Source organism: Syngnathus acus, chromosome 16 (genome assembly GCF_901709675.1).
Source record: "Syngnathus acus chromosome 16, fSynAcu1.2, whole genome shotgun sequence".
Taxonomy (NCBI): Eukaryota; Metazoa; Chordata; class Actinopteri; order Syngnathiformes; family Syngnathidae; genus Syngnathus; species Syngnathus acus.
The window spans coordinates 9233786-9255547 of NC_051101.1; the positions used below are offsets into that span (position 1 = coordinate 9233786).

At 41.0% G+C, this 21762-nt stretch overlaps 2 protein-coding genes across 2 annotated transcripts; both read right to left on the reverse strand.

Moving 5' to 3' along the window:
* Positions 1-112: 112 nt before the first annotated feature.
* LOC119135380 (syndecan-2-like) lies at positions 113-7457 on the reverse strand. The gene is made up of 5 exons (XM_037272910.1): positions 7180-7457; positions 3411-3543; positions 2518-2723; positions 2183-2438; positions 113-2107 (listed from the first exon to the last, which is right to left on the reverse strand). Exons 1-5 carry the CDS (start codon positions 7237-7239, stop codon positions 1944-1946), a joined length of 819 nt encoding a protein of 272 aa, XP_037128805.1. The 5' UTR covers positions 7240-7457; the 3' UTR covers positions 113-1943.
* Positions 7458-8272: 815 nt separating this feature from the next.
* Positions 8273-19833, reverse strand: ankrd28b (ankyrin repeat domain 28b). Its single transcript, XM_037272909.1, has 28 exons — positions 19807-19833; positions 17389-17472; positions 17102-17180; positions 16610-16680; positions 16299-16499; positions 15314-15401; positions 14766-14908; positions 14439-14651; positions 14114-14192; positions 13894-14008; positions 13658-13740; positions 13524-13587; positions 13341-13409; positions 13108-13248; positions 12737-12848; positions 12628-12654; positions 12274-12348; positions 11994-12195; positions 11827-11914; positions 11627-11744; positions 11100-11319; positions 10715-10802; positions 10551-10634; positions 10327-10472; positions 9935-10017; positions 9706-9788; positions 9284-9375; positions 8273-9188 (listed from the first exon to the last, which is right to left on the reverse strand). The coding sequence occupies exons 1-28, from the start codon at positions 19831-19833 to the stop codon at positions 8908-8910; spliced, it is 3156 nt and encodes a 1051-aa protein (XP_037128804.1). The 3' UTR covers positions 8273-8907.
* Between the last annotated feature and the right edge of the window lie 1929 nt (positions 19834-21762).

Sequence of the window (21762 nt, forward strand, 5' to 3'; positions counted from 1 at the left end):
AGTAATAGTATAACAAAGAAGATATGTTGAGAGAAAAAACTGGTTGTTTCATCCTTTTTTTTTTCTTTTGTGAAAATAGTGTCTGCTTTCAAATAAAAAATAAAGACGTGTAAAATATTTTATCAGCTTTTATTGAATGTATTCAAGACAATTGCATACATCCGGCTTGCTAACAATAAATTGAACCAGAATATAATAAAACATACATTTGAAATAATCTGATCCATGAGAATAAAGACAAAGTATTGTACATTTTACATATTGAAATTGGTTATAGTCTAAATTAATATAAATTAATACATGTCATAGTATCATCACTACATAGTAGACAGTGAAATGAAAGTTGCAAACGCGAAACTGTTTCGGTCCACACAGCACGTTTCCATTTTGAGTTTTGTGTTTACCCTCGGTTTAAAGAAAAGTACAACAGTCAATGTGGTTCTTTAAAGCTAAATCTACATGACCATTTTTTGAAGAACTGCTGATTCTGCACCATCTGGCACCCTTAAGATCTTGATGAGAACAGTAAATCAGAGAGAATGAATCATCATAACATTGTGTTTATTCCAACCATGTCAGTCGTTCACCAGAATTCTGCAGGAAATTTGAGAAATGCATGGGAGCCTAGTTTTCAGTAAAATGGCAACAGAAATTTCATAAACATGTTTTATTCACCAACAAAAGATGCTACTGCGTATTGTTGAAATGGAATGAGTTTTAAATCTGAGCAAAATTGCTGCAAATTGTTTGGTAAAAATATGGTCTTATTTTGAGAGGTCCAAATATGAGGCAACTTTTGAAAACATAGAAAGTCAAAAAAAAAAACCCTGCTCTAAAATAACTTTCCCTCAGTCCACAAAGCAAACAAAAAAATGCTTTCACATACAATTAGCACCAGGCGAAATGCTAAAACATGTATAGCTAAAACAGAAGACCTACAAAGTACTGCATTACACTGAAAAACCCAAGTGGTCATTTTAGTATCCCGTTTTACTGAAAAACCTTATTGTGCAGAAAGGCTCTCAATGCTGTCACCAGTCAAACCTATTATTATAGCTGCATGCAGTTGGCAGTTGCAATGGAATGTGGTTTGGCTTTGCTTGCTGCACTCAGTCATCACAGAAAATAGCCCTGTAAATATTAAGAATGTTCAATGCAAGGTTGACATAGCCTGTGTGCAAAGGCATCGGGAATACAATGTATGGACTGAAAATGTTTTCTTTAAAATGGCTTTTGGGTCAAAAATCTCAAAACTATAAAATACATAAACAAGCTACAATTTCCAAAGACAACAAAGAGAACATGATATTGATTGATGACAAGATAAGATTTGAGGGAAGAAAAAAAAAAAATGTACCTGCAGAGGAACCCAATCTCACGTACCAAAACTGGACAGAATATGGAATAACATATTCGCTAGTCACAACAACAATAACAAAAACATTCGTACAATTAACACCAAAAAAAGCACTAAATGAAATGTAACAACATATGAAATCTGACCTCGACCAAACCAAGGATTAACATTGGGATCTTTGGAATACAAGTACCACTTTATGACATCATTCAAAACACAATGAAGATGTCCTGTTTTTTTGTTTTGGTCAACTTCCTCATGACTAGCTGACACCATTGCGAGTCCATCTTAGAGAGGCAGTATGGGTTTAAGGCACAGTGTTGAATAAACTTTCCTTGACTCGAATGGCTGTGATCCTGTGATACTCTCGAGACGTTTCCACTCCTTTCCCAGATTGGAATGATATGAATGCATTTGAATTCTTCCATTCTGTGTGAGAACTGTGCAGACTAAAGACAGAGCTGTGAAAAGAGAGATGAGCAGGAGTTTGCTGCTGTTGAAGATTTGAAAATAAAAGCTGATATTGAGCCGCTCTCAGTCCAAACTGGCAAGTGATGATATCTATTCACAGTCCGTATTGGTCAGTTCAGGCGTAAAACTCCTTGGTTGGTGCTTTATGGTAAGCTGATGTGGAAAGTTTGGTGTCGCCCAGGTCGTAGCTCCCTTCGTCCTTCTTCTTCATGCGGTAGGCCAGGAGGACAAGGAGGAAGATGGCACAGAGCAAGCCGACCACTACGCATGCTATCACCGCTGGAAGAGCAGAATGGAACCATGATCATGTATGTTCGACACGTTCCCTTGGGAGTAATGTAAATGCGCACTTACCTGCCAGCACCTCCGTTCGATCCCACATGCTCTCGGATGTCACGTCATCGGGAGAGTCAAACACTCTGCTGGCCCGACTGACAAGAATTTCATTTGTCTGGATTCCGCTGGTGTCTTCATCGCCACTATTTTTGGTGGCGGAGGAGTCGTCCCATCTATCCAGGCTGTTGTCTTCGTCGGCTTCTTTGTTGTCCTTGGTGGAGCTGGGAGTGGAAGCGTGTGTGAACCAGTCAGCTGTTGGGCCATTACCTGGCACCTGAAACACACAAGCAGATGATGGATGATATGATCGTGTGAATGCCATACTGGGCCCAGCGTAAATATTAGATGTTTACCTCTTCCTTCATGTCCACACCGATTGCTGTCGTTTCACTCTCCATTGTCTTGTTTGGTGGCTCGTGGCGGTCAGCTGCTGTGGTCGGTTGACCGTGACGAGAATCCGCTGTCGACAGCGTTGGAGTCATTTCTTCGCTCTTGTTTGAGTCGACAAACGTGGTGAGGATCTCCTTCTCCTCTCTGTGTAATTGGTAACTGATTGGATCTTGAGAAAAAAAAATGGAGGGCACTTATTGACTATTATCGTGCATAGGCATTGTTGATTAGTACCAACTAGTTTCACAATGGTGAGAGAACATTTTAGCATTTGGTGTTCAAATGTTTTGTGTTTATAACGCGGTTGCTTCGATACCTGAGGTTTGAACACCCTCATTTTACGAAACCACAATTGCTCCATGTGATCACACAAATTCCTTGAGCACATTCTCTCTTGGGAGAGGGCATAAAGATGACTCATTAGGAATACAAGGTGAAAAGTACTTTGCATCTGCTGTCTTCTAATAAAAACCACCTCCTCCACATGATCTAGTTTGGACATCTGGAACACCCACCCACCATACCAACCAACATGTGTAAACAAGTCAAATAAATAAGAACAGCAAATGGACTGACTGGTTTAGGGTATGAAAGGACACGCCTGACAACGGGCAAGAGATCATTCATACACACAAACACACCCATTTGATGATGAACCCTTGAAACCCATTATCCAGTTTTTCCTGAACAAATAAACATTGACTCAAGCTTCCTCCCAACTATTTGTTTCAAATTGTCAAATGTTTTTGTTTCTTCTTTGTTACCGATAAGACTTACTGTATCATTTTATCCACATTGTCCCCAAGTGCACCAAACATGAGGAGCAAGAGCAGAATCAAATGCCAAGTCTCCTTACCATAGTCTCCAGATCCGGATCCTGAGCCCATGTCGTCGCCATCTTCATCATCTATCGGCAGCTCACCTGATGTTTGACCTTCTATGTAAAGGTCATCCCCCATGAATGGGTGCGACTGTGAAGAGACCAGCATCTGAGAGGAAAACAAAATCATTTGTTATCAGAGTGTCATTGCTGATTTCACGAGAACTACTAACCACATGAATAACAAAGAAGAGGGGGAAATAAAACCACTCACAGAAAGTCATTGACCACCGGGAGTTGACCTTTGGTTTATGAGAATGTGTCAATAAAGTGATATCATACTGAGGCATGTGAAGGGAGGTCATAGTTTGTTTGAAGTACTGCACAAAGTTTCAATTGACACGCTGCTCCAGTGAGTTGCAACAGGACTGATAAACCTGAAATTTGTTGCCAACTAAAGCATCACAGGAAGAAGTCAAGGAGATACATTACATGTCTATCTGCAAAAATGCTACATTTAGCGAGCTTGTTGCTGGCAGAATTACTTTTGCAGAATGCAGCATGATAATAAGCCTGAAATTCTGTAATATGCACAACCACACAACCACACACAGATGAATGTGGCCCATTGAGACGTGAAGTATGCATGTCTGGTATGCATGCTATGCTTCCACTAACACAGGTGCGAACATGGACGGATCCCGGCAAAAGGAAAGGAAGGATAATTCTGATGAAACAGGTGCTGAAAACAAATGAAACAACACGGCCATAAACGTTGCTCTGATTCAGAGCGCAGATGCGTATCGTCATATGTGATAAATCACACTTAAGACCCTGGGTTTATTAAAAAAACAAAAACGTCGAATGAAACAATGGAAGAGGAATTTGTGAAACGAGGAAATAAATACAATCCATGACAATGTCTAAATACATTTTTAAATGTTTCCCAACACAAAAGTCGAGAAGCGAAGCATGTGCCAAATTTAAAGCAGAACCCTCAGATATGATCATTGACTTTTCTACCGATTGTGTGAATTTGATCCGTGATTAATTGTGACTTGAAAACATTTGCCAACTCAACTAGCAAACTCTGATCTATCAATTGTCTATACCGATCATCCTGACTCAGGGTCCAGGGGTCACGTGGAAATGGAGCGGAGCTGAAAGTCGGCTTCCACATGGGGAACGTCAACATCAACAGATGTATCATAAAACATTTTTGCCAAAGTTTATCTTTGCAATGCCCTAAGGAAGAAAATTACGGAAAAATGGGGATCAACACTAAATTTAGTAAAACAATGGTGATCAATATTACCACACGACCCGCTATCTTAAGTACAGTTCTAAATATGTCGTGTCGTACGAAATTGAGAAATATTTTCTTCTTAAAGTCTTGAGCAGACTAGGTGGCTTGAAAACATGTGGATTCAATCCAAAAGCAAATGTTTTTTGCTCTAATGTGGCCTTTTTTTTTTTTAATCCAAAGCAGCTCACACCAGTGTCTATTTAACAGACGGACTCTCTGGTTTGAAGGGAACAGTTAAACCGTGGTGAAAGAAAGCACGATTCCCTTTTATGGCCATAGAAGCTCACCTTACCGTGACCTCAGGTGCTTTCATCTGCTCAACAGCAAAAAGCTGTCTCCCATCTTTGAAAATATCACACGCTATACATAAATATCACATCAACTAGATGGAGACGGGACGCCAACGTAGACCCATTGCGAGGTTGTGGGCGACAAGCCAACAGAAGAAAACCGCCAGCAAAATAAAATACAATTCACTATCATGCTCCCGTGCCAAAGAGTTGCTGTAATGCCTGTTTACATGAAAATCAGACATCTGGAAAACATATATGGCGTCTCTCTCCGTCTCACACACACCCACCCACACACAGACCATACAGTATCTATACCCATCTGGTAGCCCGGTGCTCTGTCATGATGAGACTTTGCTGCAAATACATAGCCCTGTCTAAGCAGTCAAACTGTGTGCAGCCATGTCTGATTGGCTCATGGAAATGCATTGGTATCACTTGTGAGAATTTTCTTTCACCACTTGGGCTTATAGTTATTACAGGAAACTATTTCTCACATGGTTCGCAGTCAACAATAATGATGGTAGCATGGTTGTGTAACCTTGAGCACACAGTAGGGTAGCAGCACCAAACGCTGCGTAATGTACAGTATAGTTGGTATTGTCTGAGTTAAAAAAAAAAAAGAAAAAATCCACTTTGATTTATGGCTTTTTACATCTCCTTTTCGCTGTTGTAGGGAAATACCATAATGCCAGAGCAGTGTGAAAATTGACACCGAACATTACACACTCACTTCCCTGCTGTGCTGAACGCAATCTTCACTGTCCAGTGACTTCACACGTCTAATTATCTGAATGCGGAATTCTGTGTCAGCTTTGTGAAAGCGCACACAGTCGTGTGAATGGCGCAGGCAGACAAATCTGGATTTTCTCCTTATGATTTACATGGGTGAAGATTTTGCACGATTACATGATGCAAGAAAAATAAATACCCACCCTGTTGAATATGATGAGTTTGGTTGCACACAAATTTAAACAACCCAAATAAACTACATTTCACTGGTAAATATATAGCTACAAATGATTTTAATCACATGCTTGAAGTCAACTGGGACAAACTCTAGTGATAAGAATAAGCGGATTGGAAAATGGATGCATGAGTAAACCACTAGGTCACCTCTATGTTTTGTTTTGATGGGCAAAGATAAACTTGCCTTGATTTGAACAACAAAACTAGAAACTGCAATGCACAGTGCAACCCTAATGTGTGATTAAGCAATGAAAGCAGGTGTCCTAGAAAGTTGACCAAATTCTGTACGTCCCACACGACTTCTATCTTGCCTGGACTAGCCCAGTGGGACTCACGGTGAGTCATCCATCCAGAAAATGACACACACACACAAAAAAGCTCATATCCTGTCCCGAGCAGGCGTTCATCATTCACGAGCGCAGCATTGCTGGTTGGTTAACTAACTAGCAATTCTAAGGCTTGGGTCATCTGGAAGTGAGGCGATGCAAAGCTCCGGCGCAAGATTGTTTCTCAAAGATCAGATTTATTTCCAAGACTGCGCTTTCACGTTAAAACCTGCAGGGCCTTTTATGTACTGTATGTGAGGAAACTTCATAAACGCTCTCTGGAGCTCCAGTCTCAGGTTTCAGCTGGCTTGCTTTCACAATACACAGTCCAGGATTCATAAATACCACACTTATTTAAAAAGGTAACTTGGTTCCACTGTACTTTAACTGACTTCTATAAACAGGATCTATTGGTTCCTGTTGAGAAAAAAAAACAGAGTAGTTTCCAGGTGTTTTCCAGCTTTGCCACACACACACACACACAAGGAGAGGGGAAACAGGTTGGTTTTTTTGTTGGCGAGGAAGGACAATATGGCCTGAGGCGGGGTGTGGACTAAACTTGATTAAATTTAAAGCTTAATCCAACATGTGTGAGTGAGAAAATAATGGTCACGGTTTGTGGGGGAGGAGGAAAGAGTCAAAAGTCGAAAAAAGATGTGAACTTGACACCATCTCGCCAGCTACACATGGACTGAGGCTATGACTGAATATTACTTGGCTAAATAGCCAAATAGCATATCTCTTATTTAAATGTTTACTTGAAATGGCGGGTCTGTGTTTTTCGTTGTAAACGTGAAAGTAAACTGGTAAATTCTGATCATGGATAAATAGATGTATAGATGGATAGATAAACTAAAAGAAATATATATATAGATAAAACTTTACATTCGATGTCAAGTAAAAGCCGTACTTACTTTTTCACTGATGAATCCAGGGGCTAGCCCGACGAGGAACAACAACCACAGAGTCCTCATCTCAATTTTCAGCGTGACGGTGGTAACTGAGAGAAAAAAAACTACAAAAGTTCCTTAATGGAAATGTATGCGATTAAATCAAAGTTAAATCCTTTACAGTTTATTGTAGTCGCGTTTCGGTCGGTATTTTTTTCTTTTTTAAATCTCTGCTTTACGGCGTGCAGCAGCTGGACGAGTCGAAGTGTGGAGTCGCTCGCTGAGTCTGGAAAAGTTGTTTGGTCTGGCGAGGGATCGTGACGCTACTGTGATGTCACGACGCCACTGCGTCACCTTAAGCGGAAGTGAGGGGCGTGTCCGACTACGTAGGGGGTGATTTACAACGAAGCATGACTAACAAATTCGAGTTATAACTGACAGTGAATAAAATACAATACTTAAGATTTCTTTTTATAGAAGCTTTATATCAATGCAGGCGACACGATGGCCTCCGCTTCAAAGTTCAGAGGTTACAGGTTTGATTCCACCTTTGGCCCTCCCTGTGTGGAGTTTGCATGGTACCTGCGTGGGTGTTCCCTGGGAACTCCTGTTTCCTCCCACATCCTAAAAACATGCTTCGATAGTTGCTTTGTGTATTAAATGTACAGTAATCATATCTAATGACGATCCCTTTTTATAAAAAAATCATTTTATTACCCATAAAATATACACCAATCTCAGTACTGAATTAATAAATTGCAACTATGACTTCACAGTTCTTTTTTTGTGTACATCACATCGCATCTGAAGAATATTCATAGGAATTCACATAATGTACATATTTCCAGTTAAATTGAAATTCGTCAACTAAAGCAGGAATTTCAAGTGTGATATTTTGAGTGGATTCTTTTCAAAACAATAAAGTAAGCAAACCACACAGTATACTAAGAGAAAATCAAATGTTCTGTCCTTGCTTTACTTAGATGTGTACCTCAAAATGGTCTCAGTGCTTCTCACAAACATTTCATTACTTACCTACGAGTCACTGTGCTTTTTACAGCTGCCTCTACACTTTTCACCCCTTCCACAACTAATGAAGGCACAAAATGAGCACATATATCGGACCCCAAAGTACACAAATAATTTATTCTTGAGACTAAACCATAATGGACAAATACACAAGGGTGAAGTTGATCAACAATAAAATAACCTGACGCAAATATTTGATGTTCAAGTGGATATGGAGTTAAAGACAGGGATATTTCAAACTTTTGATTTCAAACATTGACACACAAGTGCGTTCTGGAAGATGTAGTGTGTAGAAGAATCTAACTTCTATATCCACACAAACATCTAAAAATGAATTTTTAAACTGGCTGCACCGCCTCCAGGAAAACCAACCAACCAAAACAAACAAACTCATGTCCACTGAATTGAACTTGGGTTAAAATGCATTCGCATCTTTTGGTCCATGCTGGTATAGCTTTCTTTTAGCTGCTACCGTCCTTCCCATCAGCATGTTATTGCTGTAAAAAAGTCGCTGTATGCCCATCGAGTGCAATCACTTAAGTAGTGAGTCAATGTTGCCTTGTTTCAGCTGGAAGGACACCTGGTGCTGGATGAGGTCGGGAGGGGATGACTTTTAAGGCTCCTGAAGGGGCTCGTCTCGTCTCGTCTTCTTCCGCCCTACCAAGCTGGCCCTGTGTGAACTTTTAAGACACAGTGTGTGCGTTTCGCGCAGTTTCCTGTCCTTCAGTACGTCTCGGAGTCAGAGTCGTTGAGCTCTTCTTTGTAGAAGACATCATGATGGCTAATGTTGTTGAAGCTGCAGTAGGAGCTGTGCTGGTCGTGTAGCACGGGCAGGCTATCCAACGTGACGCTCTTGGAGGGGCTGGTGGTGTAGTGGTTCATGGCACTGAAAGGAAGGGTAGGCGCCGGGGTGCAGGGGGAAACAGGCATCATTGTGGCCAATATGAGGGCGAGGCAGTCTGCCACATCTTTGTTGGGGGCACAAGCCAAGGCGGGTGTGTAACCTGAGGGAATGACCACAATAGTGTTAATAAACACTTCAATGTTAATCAAATATTAACGTGTTTGTCTTTATCAAGGATGTGCATAATATCGTTACCATTCTCATCAACCGCAAGGACACTGGCTCCCTTTGCGAGCAGCTCTTGCACCACTACAGTCAGGCCATTCCTTGCAGCTACGTGCAGAGGCCTTGAATTAAAAAAATGAGGATTGGTGAGGTCAAGTTGAAAGGGATTAGTACATTGCTTATAGTTTTACATGGGAGGATTCACCAATAATCTTTGGAAATAATACAAACGGAATATGTCCATTGAGCTTGTTGATATTTTAATTAACTGGATATTTGGGGGGTAACGTTTGTAATCTACAACCACAATGAACAGTAATTTAAACTCAGTTTCCTACAATACCCGAGTCAGTTGATAGTAAAATCCATTGAAATGAAATGCATCCTGAATTGAAATTTTTAATTTATCATTTGCACACGGAAACAAAACAATAATTCCAAGTAATACATACGTCTGTAAGGCGGCGTTAGTGGCATTTATTAGGTTTCTGTCTGTAATCTTCTCCAATATTAACAAGGCACTGGTTTCATGTCCCTGTGAAAAGCAAGAGAAGGTTTATTGGTGCCAAAAATGACAAGTTGAATAAAATGGCAGGCCTTTAGCATACACATGCAAGAGGACACCCTACTAGCTTTTTGAGAGTGAAACACAGCCATCTAGTGGTTATAAACGGTACCGACCTTACTGCAGGCAAGATGAAGCGCCGTGTTCTTCACTGCATCCTGTAACGTTAGATCTGCTTTTGCACTGCTCACCAAGAGCTCTTATTGATGAGAATAGCATACTCAGTAAGATTCTGATCAATTTTGCCTTTTAGGTATATTTTGCTGGCATCAGGCAAAAACCTTCCATTTCGAAAACCTTTCAGAAAATCCTCAAATTGTTGAGCCGTTAACATTGCATCGTCAACAACAGCAAGCTATTATCAACGCTTTAAACTGGTCAATAACTTGTTAAAATAACAGACCCACACTGGGACTGACCAATAGTATCGATTTGTGTGAAATTGGCCACATTTGTGCATAGGAAGTTTCAGCCTGAAGCCAGCTATGCTCGTGTGTAGCCATCATACCGACTGCGTTGGTTTGGCCGTTCTCGGCAGCCATCATGAGTGGGGTCTTCCCTGTGGCATCCACACTGTTGACCTGTGCGTTGTGGCTTAACAACAGCTGCAGACACTCAACATGGTCAGTGAAGGCTGCGGCATGTAACGGAGTCCTGGGCACAAAACGGATGACGCAAAGCACGATTGAGAATTTTATCAAGCATTTTAGTTGACCTCCACGCAGATATTACCTGTCTTTACGGTCTTTGGCATTGACAATGGCAGGACCCATGGTGTCGATAAGCATTTCAGCAGCACCTTCACTGTCACGAATCCTTAAGAGATGAAAACATTTTTTAAACTCACCCATCTTGTTTTAGCATCTGACAATTACTGCAACGTTTAGATCACTTACACAGCACAGTGAAGGGGGGTGAAGAGATTGCCTTCTGCTTTTTGGAAAACCTCTTGTTCCAGTAGAACCTCCACACATGTATCGTGACCTTTAAAAAAAAGAACACGGTTCATTGTCAAGCTGAGCTATTTTCCAAACATAGTGACATTCATTGTGAGGAATTTGTTGCTATGTTGGCCGCTCAAAATATGAACAAACATGAAGACGGGTGCTGAAAGATTTGGGGACCTGCGCCTCTCTAAAAAGAAAATAATTTTTTTGTACACTACAGGTCTGGTTTATTTCACTGCCATAGGAATGAAACGAAATTCCAAACTGAATCCCTTGTATTGCTGAACATATAAACAGACATAACTACAGACCATTTCTTTCGGAATCCACATACCGTTGTAGCAGGACCAGTGCAGCGGTGTGTAGCCTTGGCTGTCTGTTAACACCGGAGGTGTTTCCACTGACTGTGCAGCATGCAGCAGCCCTCCCAAGACACCAATATGGCCACATGCTGCAGCCAGGTGGATGGGTGTGCGGCCTTTACAGTCTTGCACCAAGAAGCTGGCGCTATGCTGAAGCAAAGCCTCCACACATTCCTCATGACCTGTAACAGCCTACAAACAAAATCAAGAGACATGAATGTTGATACACTTGACAACCTGAAATGGATTTTAAAAACTTTAAAGGAGAAGCAGAGTCGAAAAATCTTCTTTACAGTAATATATTCTTGACTACTCGAAACGTCAATTGAAAATTACATCACAGAGACTTTCGGCTCAGGTGGTCATATGATATTCACAACCTATGGATTTTGCTGTATTAATTCATATTCCATAAATGAAATATTAATCAGAATACAATGTTTCAACTAGTGGGATCATAGAACCTGTTGTAAAGAAAAAAAACTTGACTTTGACTCACTCCTCGATGCAGGGCTGTCCTGCCCCACTTATCTTTGGCTTCCACGCCGGCTCCCTCATTCAGCAAAGAATATACACAGTCTGTGTGTCCACTTAGAACTGACAGCATTAAAGGGGTTCTGAGAATTTAAAAGGAAAAAAGGTTACATTATAGTACATAAACTCACATTTTAGAACCACAATATAAAATAAATAACTTACTGTCCGTTACCATCTTGAATGTCCACTGCACTTTTAAGATCAGCATTTCCAATCAGCAAACGTAAACATTCAAAATGACCATTAGTAGCTGCAAGGAATCGATGAGTTTATAAATTTCAAAATACAACAGAACGAGTCACATTCAAAGCTTTACTGCTGGTCCATACCTGCAGCATGAATTGGGGTTCGCTTTAAGGTAAAGTCTTTGACCAAGATGGAGGCACCTTGGTTTATTAAAACATCCACACACTCCACATGGCCCTTAAATGCCGCCAAGTCTAGCGGTGTTCGCCCTTGGCTGTTTCTCACGTCCAGATCCAACAGAGACTGCACCAGAACCTCCATGGCTTGGTGGTGACCATGGTATGCCTTAATGCCACGAATAAATGTCCAAATATTAGATTTAAAAAGACAGAAAATATTTCAAGAGGTAAAAATTCAACTCACAGCAAGGTGCAAAGGGCTTATGGGAGCTCGAACGTCAGACTCATTGAGGATGTCCGTCCCTGAGGTTTCCATCAACTGATTATAAATAACAAAAATTAAAAACGGAATAGTTTGGAGCTCAGAATTACATTGATGCACAATATAATACAAATTGTTTTTACTAATTTGACAAAACCACTTAAATGGAAACATTTTGTTTCTAAGGTATTTATTGATTTGGTGATTTATTTTATGCTTGAGTTGCCTAAACAAATAAATCCCCAGGGATTATTTGGACATTATATTCAAAAATTCACATGTCACAAAGGTGACCTCAATTTGAGAACCAGTGAAGAAGACTCAAACTCTACTCACCGCATCAAGAGGGGTTTCACTTGCAATCTAGAATATTGGAGAAATTAAATAGATAAGAAAATGCATAGGCTTTTTTTTTTTACACAGCATGCAGTCATGATGCTCTCACCAGCTCCAGACAAAGGCGATGTCCATATGCAGAGGCATAATGCACAGCATTGTAGCCCTGATTGTCCCGAATCCCAGGATTTGCATCATTTCGCAATAAATATTCCAGGCACCTGGAGCCACAACAGAGATGCTTTCAATCTCAAACATTTACTCTATTTTTCGTACTGTAAATCGCACTTTTGTTTTCATAGTTTGGCTGGTCTTGCAATTTTATTATAGTCAAATCAGAGCTCAGAGTGACACCCAAAATCAATTTTGGACTGGTGTGATTTATACTCCAGAGCGATTTACAGTCCGAAATCCAATGACATTCTCATTTGTTGCTTCACCATTACTACATGTTAAAGCAATGCTCAGAGCATTACTAACTTTCCATCTGTGTCAGAAGCGGCAGCATAGTGAAGCGGAGTGCATCCCCGCTCGTCAACGTCATTCACGCTGGCCCCTGAGCCCACCAGCGCAAACAAACACTGGTAGTTACAGTTGGCAGCAGCGTAGTGCAAAGAAGTCCTGGAAAAGTAAACGTTGCTTAGCTGACTGGATAAGGTAAACCATAACAGCACCAAAGCAACGGAGCACCACCATTAAACATCATCGCAAACCTGCCAAAGCTGTCCTTTTTATTGAAATCCGCCCCAGTGTTGAGAAGTAGATTGAGACATTCCAGGTTTCTGCAGGGATTTAAATGACATGATAAATGATTGTCCTTTATCATTAGAAGTTAATAATTGACTGGAATATTTGTTTAAAATAAAAAAAATCGATTCCGTTATGTTGACACTCACCCTCCAGCAGCTGCAGCATGTAAACAAGTCCTTCCAAAGTCATCAGGAGTATCTATATCAAAACCTGATGAAGAAAGAATGATGAGCAACAGCACGCAACTCTAGTGACTGATTACATTTCATACTGGAGTTACCTGAAGACAGAAGCTTTCGGCAGCAATCAGAGAATCCACTGAGAGCAGCCAAGTGGAGCGGGAACATACCGTGGACCCCTCGTCTGCAAAGACATTCTATCGATCAGGTTGTCTCCATTGCACAATACTTTCTTGCTGCAAGCAAGTGTTGACTCAGCAGTTAACTCCTTACTGTCCCCATTAGGATCTAATAACTAAGATAATTATGGTTACATTTGTGAGCAAGGTACACTCACTTGGCAGTGTCAGCTCTGTGGGCAATGAGCGTGTTGATGAGCAACTCGTGACCATATCGTGCGGCAATATGCAGCGGGGTGTTTCCATTCTTATCCTCACAGTCAACCTCAGCACCTTAAGACGAGTGATATACAAGATCAAGCTTTTGAGCCAAAGTCGTATAATGAGCCTCAAGTTTACTGTCCAACTAAAAAAAACGACAGTTTTGGATGAGCTCACCATTTTCAATGATAGCAAGGGACCTTGAGAATCGTCCATGGATTGCTGTCATGTGGAGGGGAGTCTTTCCATCCTTACTCTGAATCAAAACAGAACCACGCTGATGAAAACGGACAGCTTTTCAAAAATGTTGAATAGGTACTAATTGGACTTGTTTTTACCTAAGCAGTTCTTAGAATTGAAAAAAAAGCTTTTGAAGGGCAATTTTGGCAGTGTGCATAATATTCATGCGTGTTATTCTTGAGAAATTATGGTCGATATCAAAGTTGAGCAGTGGCATAGGGTACAACAGAGTTTTGAGAGATGCACTGAAATCTTCACGCACCTTGATATTGACATCAGCCCCATTGCAGACAAGCAGCTCAAGACACAGCTTGCCTTGCCGGGAAGCAGCGGTGAAGTGAAGGGGAGCAAAGCCCTTCTCGTTCACCTGGTTGACATTCGCCCCACACTCTATGAGCTCGTTCACCACCACATCTTGACCGTTGTAGCAGGCCACGTGGAGTGGCGTGTTGCCGTAGGCATTCGGCTCATTGATCTAAAAAAAAACAATCAACATACAAAGGTCAGCCTTATAAACACTGCTATGTTTCACTATGGCACAGTTGTGACGCTATTGCACATGGGCAATCCAATGGTGGGCGGAACTCACATCCACCCCCAAGTCCAGGAGGTATTTAACAACAGTGATCATCCCACTGGAGGCAGCTGCGTGCAGAGGTGTGTACGATTTCTTATCTTTGCAGGCAACTTCGGCACCATGAGACGCCAGCAGCTTTATCACCTCAATGTGTCCTGAACGTTCAAAATACCGTCCAAAATATAGAATTATATTATTCATGAATGAATTACCGCTATTAGCAAAGCATTGCGAACTTAGCGTTGCTGTCGGAGGAAAAACGTGATCATATATATATATATATATATATACTATAAAAAATAAATTCTTACTAATTTGCATGTTGCTGCCATATGATCATTACTTCATTGTAAGTTGCCTACATTTTTTTCACCCAATTATTTTTTTTCCACTGGACAATATTGACGAGGAAATGAGAGGAGTCCAAGTAAATGTTACAGAAACTATACATTATGCTGACTGTGAAAATAATTCTGGGACTAAATGTGGAAAACAAAAGGTACACTTGCATGTTCCATAGAGCGCTAATTACGTAACAGAGCAAGTAGATTTATTTTTACCCATGTAGGCTGCCCAATGGATTGCACGCCGGTCTTTCTTATCAAAGGCATTGATGTTGGCCCCTCTGGAGAGTAAGAGCCGCACCATCTGACAGCATCAGCAAGGACAGGCAAAAAATAGAAGGGGGGGGGGGAAAGAAAAAAAGCAGTGAGTCATAGACTGAATGAATGGATTGTTTCTGTATTTCAAGAGTAGACAAAAGTAGTGTGTCAAAGGTTCCACATTAAAAAACATTTTTATCCATATGAAAATTCTAGACTAGACTTCAATAACATAGTATACTATGTAAATAAAAATTGTTTTATTTCAAAAGAGTCCTTTTTCCTGTGTGTGGAAACTTCGGGGACGCCCTGTATAAGGACTACACTGTTTCCACGATCCAGATTTAGATTTAGGCTTTAATCCCTTGGATTTGAAAATAGAATGTGCTTTACATGACCACACTAATGTGGATCGTTCGAAAATAGCGCAATCCACATTGGCATTTCGATAAAAGACATTGCCAAGACGAGTTGTATTGCTGCATTGTAGTTTAAGAATAGACCTTGTTGTGACCAGAACAAATGAGCATGCCCACTGCCGTAAGGCAGCTTGACTAAAGCTTGGGAATTAATACTTGATTAGAGCAGGCATTTCCTGCCCTAAAATAACTAATCCACATGAAAGTACATGCATCCATCAAATCAGTTACATGGGTGCAGCATGTAGTACTTGGAAGAGCACACGCTCCTAATGCTGAGTTTCTAACGTGGAGAGAATGTATTGAGTTATGGATTTCATCACCTCAACATTCTTGGTTCTTGTAATTTTAGGAATGTGTTCAGCTGAAAGCAGCCGCGTGTGATGCAATGGTGCATGATAAGTATCAGTATTGACGTTTAGAATTTGCAGCGTAGTTTGTAGCGATACATTGCAGGTCTAGGATAACAAGACAATTGGGTGAAATTGTGAACCGAAAACAGGTGAAGGTTCTACCGTATTTACCTCCAAGTGACCACTGAAGGCCGCATGGTGCAGTGCAGTTCGGCCAGCTCTGTCCGACACATTCACATTGCTGAGCAGCGGGACGAGTGCTTCGGCGCAGCGGACTGCTTTGTTGGCCGCAGCGATGTGTAGCGGCGTCTGCCAGTTCTTGTCTCGGGCATTGACGTCTGCAGAGTGTTTCAGCAATATTTGCACGGCTTCCTGCAACAAAGAAAACATCCGGAGTTGGCACCTTTATTGTTCCGTATGATGCACGGTCTGCGTGCGTGTTTGCAAATGTGAGAAAAACAATCGACGGAACATTCTCATACCTCGCTACAGGAGGCAACAGCTCGGTGCAGAGGAGTGAGCCACTTGCTATCTTTGGCATTTACTCTGGCACCTACAGCACGAGTCAGAGGACACAAGTGGTCACTCATTTGAAGGACATAAACAGTATAAACTGCAAACCCGTTACAAAATTGTACTGAAATTAGTATAACAGTTGTCGAAATTCATTCAGTGGAAACATTATAAATGTACAAGGTCATACGGATAGGAAAATTAAAATAAAATAAAATAAAAATAGTTATGTATTCGGTCTTTAATACATTTTCTGAATCATCATCATTAACAGCAATTCTCCTGTAACTTCTTAGATGTTTACAAAATGGAAATAAATTGAATTGAAAAGAAGGGTGGTCAATTGCTTGGTGAGATAATATTAATATTTGTGGAAACTGGAAAGGGTGTGACGGTGACCACATCACTCGTATTGCACAACTCAAAGCCACTCAATATTTGCATTGTAAAATCATACAGACCGGAAAGGATCAGAAGTTCTATAATTTCCGCATCTCCAAGGTAGGCAGCAGCATGGAGTGGCGTCCGCTTCTCATTGTCCTATAAGGAAAGAGGGATGGACTGTAATACAAGGCTCTGAGGTCACAAGTTCACCCCCACAAAGATCAAGCAAGATAAAACAAACGCCCCAATTGAAGTTGTGAGGTATGCAACAAAAAGGTGTGTAACACTGCTACTATCATCATAAAAAAACAATTAAAGGATATGGAAAAAGTAAGATTTTTAAAACACATTTAGTGGAGCTTACCTGGGCATTCACGTCCTCCTTTTTGAATATAAGCGAGCGCACTTCATCGGGGTCCACATTGAAAATTGCTTTCACCAAAGCAGGCTGTGGAAGGAAATAGCATCTTTTGATCTCAATTTATTTGGAATGTTACTCATTGCGGTAGTTCCCATTAAGCGTAAGCATTCGAATGGAACAAATGACGAACTAACCCCGCAGACTTCGGCAGTAAGGAAGTCTGCAGGATCCTCGTCCTCAAGGATCACGACACACACCCGACTCCATCTGTTCAATGTCATCGACCCAAAAAAAGCTTCTACCTTCAGATGCGCAATCAAACAAAAACGATGACACATAGCCACAAGATGTTCTTTTCAGTGACGCATCCAAAAAGACACGTGTTGAGAGATAAGTCTTAAGAGGAACAAAAGTCCGAGAACAGATTCGAAGTGATGCCAAAGTTGCTGGAAGAACAAACAACACTGCCCCTCTTGGTTTCTTTGCCCGAGAGAAAGAGATGATACTGCAGAGGCCCCCCTCCTGCTGTGAACTTTCAACATCCTTAGTGAAGTAAGAGTGGTGGACAGAATGAGTAAACAGGTTCTCCTTGAAGGCCCACGTATGGAGCACACTCTTAAAATGACTGCATGATAGCTCCACCCCATTCAGGGGTGTTTACATGCATGCAAAACTACCCAGAAATATTTGCCTTAAATGCTCTATATGCACAGTTTACACCAAAATTTCCATCAGTCACTGAACAGATAACGACAACCATTTGCTATAACCCTAAATGCAAACCATGAATTTATTTAAGTAACTCATTTGTTAAAGGAGCACACTTAAGTAAGGGTTTTGTGCCGGTTCTGTTTTCAGCAGCATTGAAAAAAAAACCTGGTCGATTAAATCACATGAATCGGATATGTAGTCAACATTTAATCATATCAACGATGGTGAAATCACCACAGTTTCGATTGTTTATCTTGATCAAAGTAGGACCTCCTGACAGAGCCAAATTGTCAATATCAAATAGACTCCCAGCTGCTCTTTTTCGCATTGGACATCTACGTGCTTGACCAGGTTTATTCAAATGTATACTTAAAGCCTGCAAGTGAAGTTTGCAGTCTAGTGTTGCTGCTTCTTTTCAATTCGGTTTGACTTTACAAGAAGCAAGTGAATCAGAAATGCAGTTCCTTGATGAGGATGCAACTTTGACAAGTGCCGACTCTCGCGGAAACTGTCACTGACCATAGAGATGCCTTCAGCTTGGTTTTAGAACAAGACGAGAGCAAAAGTTAGTCCCCACAAGATTAGGAATGACTTGTGGTCTCCCAAATCCCTCACTGATCTTTTACTGACACACTTAATCACACCAGACAATTACGTCCCTCTGAAATGCCCATAAAACGGTACAGGGGGCACGACAGATGCTACTAGGGTCAATTCAAGCTAACAAGGGGTCAGTTGTGCTTCTCACAATGTCTCATGTTGACACTGTGTGTGGGACAAATCTGCGTTTTGTTTTCAGCAGCGCGGCCCAGCTCAACTGCTGTTGTTGATTTTCTAGACTCGTCCAGCAGCCTCATTCGAAGCCTTTAATACGGTCACCATGGAGACAGCTCTTTAAGCAACCACACTCTGACTTAACAGGAGATCATTAAAGCACATGACAAGAAGCATACACATGCGTGATGCAAGATGTACATCGATTACACCCAATAAATGTTTATTAAATAAGCAACCAATGTCTAAAATTTTAACTTTGAGGGAAAAAATAAAAGGCCAGACTTTTAGAGATTTCAAAACTGATATAAAGATGTTATAGGCTACTGTCAAAAAAATATAAGGATCCTCTCCCATCCACTTTACCTGTTAATTAAACGGTTTCATCGTTGGGCTATCGTGGTTTATCCTCATTATTTGTACCATATCTGTTTAGGCCAACAATTGAAGCGCTTACCCACCTAATGTCACAAACATTGAAACGTCACAGTCAGGAGCTTAGTTTATGTTGCCATGGTACGCATCTCCGACAACGTTTTGGGTGTCATTTACGAATAACCAAACTTGAAAGCAACTATTCAAGCCACTTTGCAATTGTTTTATGCAGCAGGTTAACGAGCCATGCCCAATCATATTAACAGTGAAGAGGGGACTGGCTAATTGTTGCAGATAAGCAGTCCTGTTAGCAGGTTACGACTCATTTTGTTTGAGCATGGGTCACCATATAGAAGTGATAAATATCAACTTTACGGCAAAAGCTCTGCTTAGGTTTTGATTCAAGTGTAATGTCGCGAATGGACGAATTTAAAGACAAATTCATCACTCAACGATTGGCAAGAGCAACTCAATTTACAGTCCGCTGGGAAAACTGTAATCGAAGCTAGCAGTCAAACGATATCACTAACTTAAATTTCGTTTTTGACATATTGCTCTTACCTGGTCTCGAATTTTGAGAACCACCATATTTCTGTGGTTGGAAGTGTTCTCATGCAGACTTGTGGGCTATTCGTCTCCTTGACAAACAACAGAGTGTTTGATCTTGTTGCTATCTCTGCAGTTAGTCTGCTGGAGGCCTAGCGTGACGCTAGCTTAGCTATCATGCTAGCCCCACTGGCCTGATTGCATGCAAGTCAACGAGTAGCGGAAACTCCATAACATTACCGCCGCCATATTTGACATCCCAAGAACAAGTATTTTCATTGGTCATTTCTTCCTTTGTGTATAAGAAAGAGCGCTATTGGCTGTTACTGGTTGACGTATATTAACTGGAGCATTACGATTTGACAGCATGTAAGATGTTTTCGCTATTTTCAATATCTTTTTTCTTTTTTTAATAAATGCAGCACGTGGGATGTGGATTTTAATTCGCGTTCTTGATGTGCAACTTTCTTTTTACTTTCAGGATTCTTTTGCATGAATAATCTCCCTAGATATTCCAATTAAATTTAGGTGAGAATGCATTCCATTCACTATTGTAATGGGCTAGTATTCAAACAAACACATTTCTGCTCAATTTTAAGAAGAAATGCAGGTTCGGAAGCAAATGCCACAATCTTACATTTCACAGAACATCAAGTTTGATAAACATATGCAGATTTTTGTCTGGCAAATACCATCAGATAAGCTTGCCTTTTGTTCTTATGTAAAATTCTATTGCTGTACAGTTATTCCTATGGATTATTCTCACATTAAACTTTCAATGTAAAAAGACAACATTTGGTCGACTGTCTCTCTCTAGCGGTTGTTTTCTGAACTACACATAGGTTTTGAAACGCTTTCGTGAGGCTTGGGTTCAAATCTTCATCCTGTATGGCAGAGGTGTCTCAATCCGGCTCTTAAAGGCTGTTGTCCTGCCTGATTTACATGCCTCCTTCCTTCAACACATTCCAAATAATCAGGATCGTTATCAGGCTTCTTCAGAGCTTGCTGATTAGTTGAAAAGTGGGGGACACAAGCTTAGTAGGCCTACTTCACCTATTAAACTAAAATGCATGCAGGGCTATTAAAAACAGTTCCATTCAGTGAACGCTATGGTATTATTTACCATCCAAGAGTAAATGTACCATACTGCATCAAGACTGTTGTCGCAATGTGTGCTTTCTTCCGGTGATTAGTTATTAAGTAAGGGGGTTTAGTGAACGAGTGGGGCTCCAGTGAAAGAATGTGGGTTATCCTCACCATGGGGCTGAACTTTCCTTGCTAGTCTCATATTTCAAGAGCAGGAAAGACTGAGGGGGAGCTTGTGGCAGCTATGCTTATGATTTTACGGGTAGGCGGTAGGTCTTTGCTCGGGGGTAAGTCCTCCTCATCTGCTGCTAAAAAAAATTGTGAAGACCCTAGTAAGCCTCAGTGGAAATGGTTTAACACTGAGAGGTACGGGAGTATAAAAAAAGAAGTGATAGACTGATTATAAATCATTAAATGAAGAAAACATTTGCCCATTACTCCACTCCTGGCCTTGAGGCTGCCTGTGTTTTCAAATGACCACTTAAACATTATTCCAAGGAAATCACAGTATCCCATCCGGTTTTATTACATTGGGAGAACCACTCACTGAGAAATGATGGGCCCTGACTGCTTTTGTCCCAGTTATGGCATCCTTCATGCAGCTCTCCACAGTGACATGCAAGCAGGATGACACGGATGCCCTGAAACCTCGCTGCACCCCAGTCTGGGAACATCACACTTGAGGGATAGCCAACAACTGGATGGTGCTAGCCCCATGTGGAAAGAGCTGTCACTGTCATGTGCCATTATGAAGAGGAGGACAAGCAGGAATAAAAAAAAATCAAGCAGGATCTCTGGAGGACAGAATGAATAAACTTTTGTCAAAAAAAGTTGACATTTGATTAGCGGGGCTGTGGGAAATGTGTAAAGAGAGAACTTTGTTAT

What these genes read in the sequence shown, in the direction of transcription:
- ankrd28b (XM_037272909.1), bottom strand. Translation starts at nt 19,833, where the DNA reads ATGGTGGTTCTCAAAATTCGAGACCAG. An exon ending in ATCGCCTTTGTCTGGAGCTG is followed by an intron (nt 12,655 to 12,736) that starts GTGAGAGCATCA and finishes CCAATATTCTAG; the next exon opens with ATTGCAAGTGAAACCCCTCT. An exon ending in ACTAACGCCGCCTTACAGAC is followed by an intron (nt 9,376 to 9,705) that starts GTATGTATTACT and finishes TTTTAATTCAAG; the next exon opens with GCCTCTGCACGTAGCTGCAA.
- LOC119135380 (XM_037272910.1), bottom strand. Translation starts at nt 7,239, where the DNA reads ATGAGGACTCTGTGGTTGTTGTTCCTCGTCGGGCTAGCCCCTGGATTC. An exon ending in CTGGATTCATCAGTGAAAAA is followed by an intron (nt 3,544 to 7,179) that starts GTAAGTACGGCT and finishes TTTTCCTCTCAG; the next exon opens with ATGCTGGTCTCTTCACAGTC. An exon ending in GTGTGGACATGAAGGAAGAG is followed by an intron (nt 2,439 to 2,517) that starts GTAAACATCTAA and finishes TGTGTGTTTCAG; the next exon opens with GTGCCAGGTAATGGCCCAAC.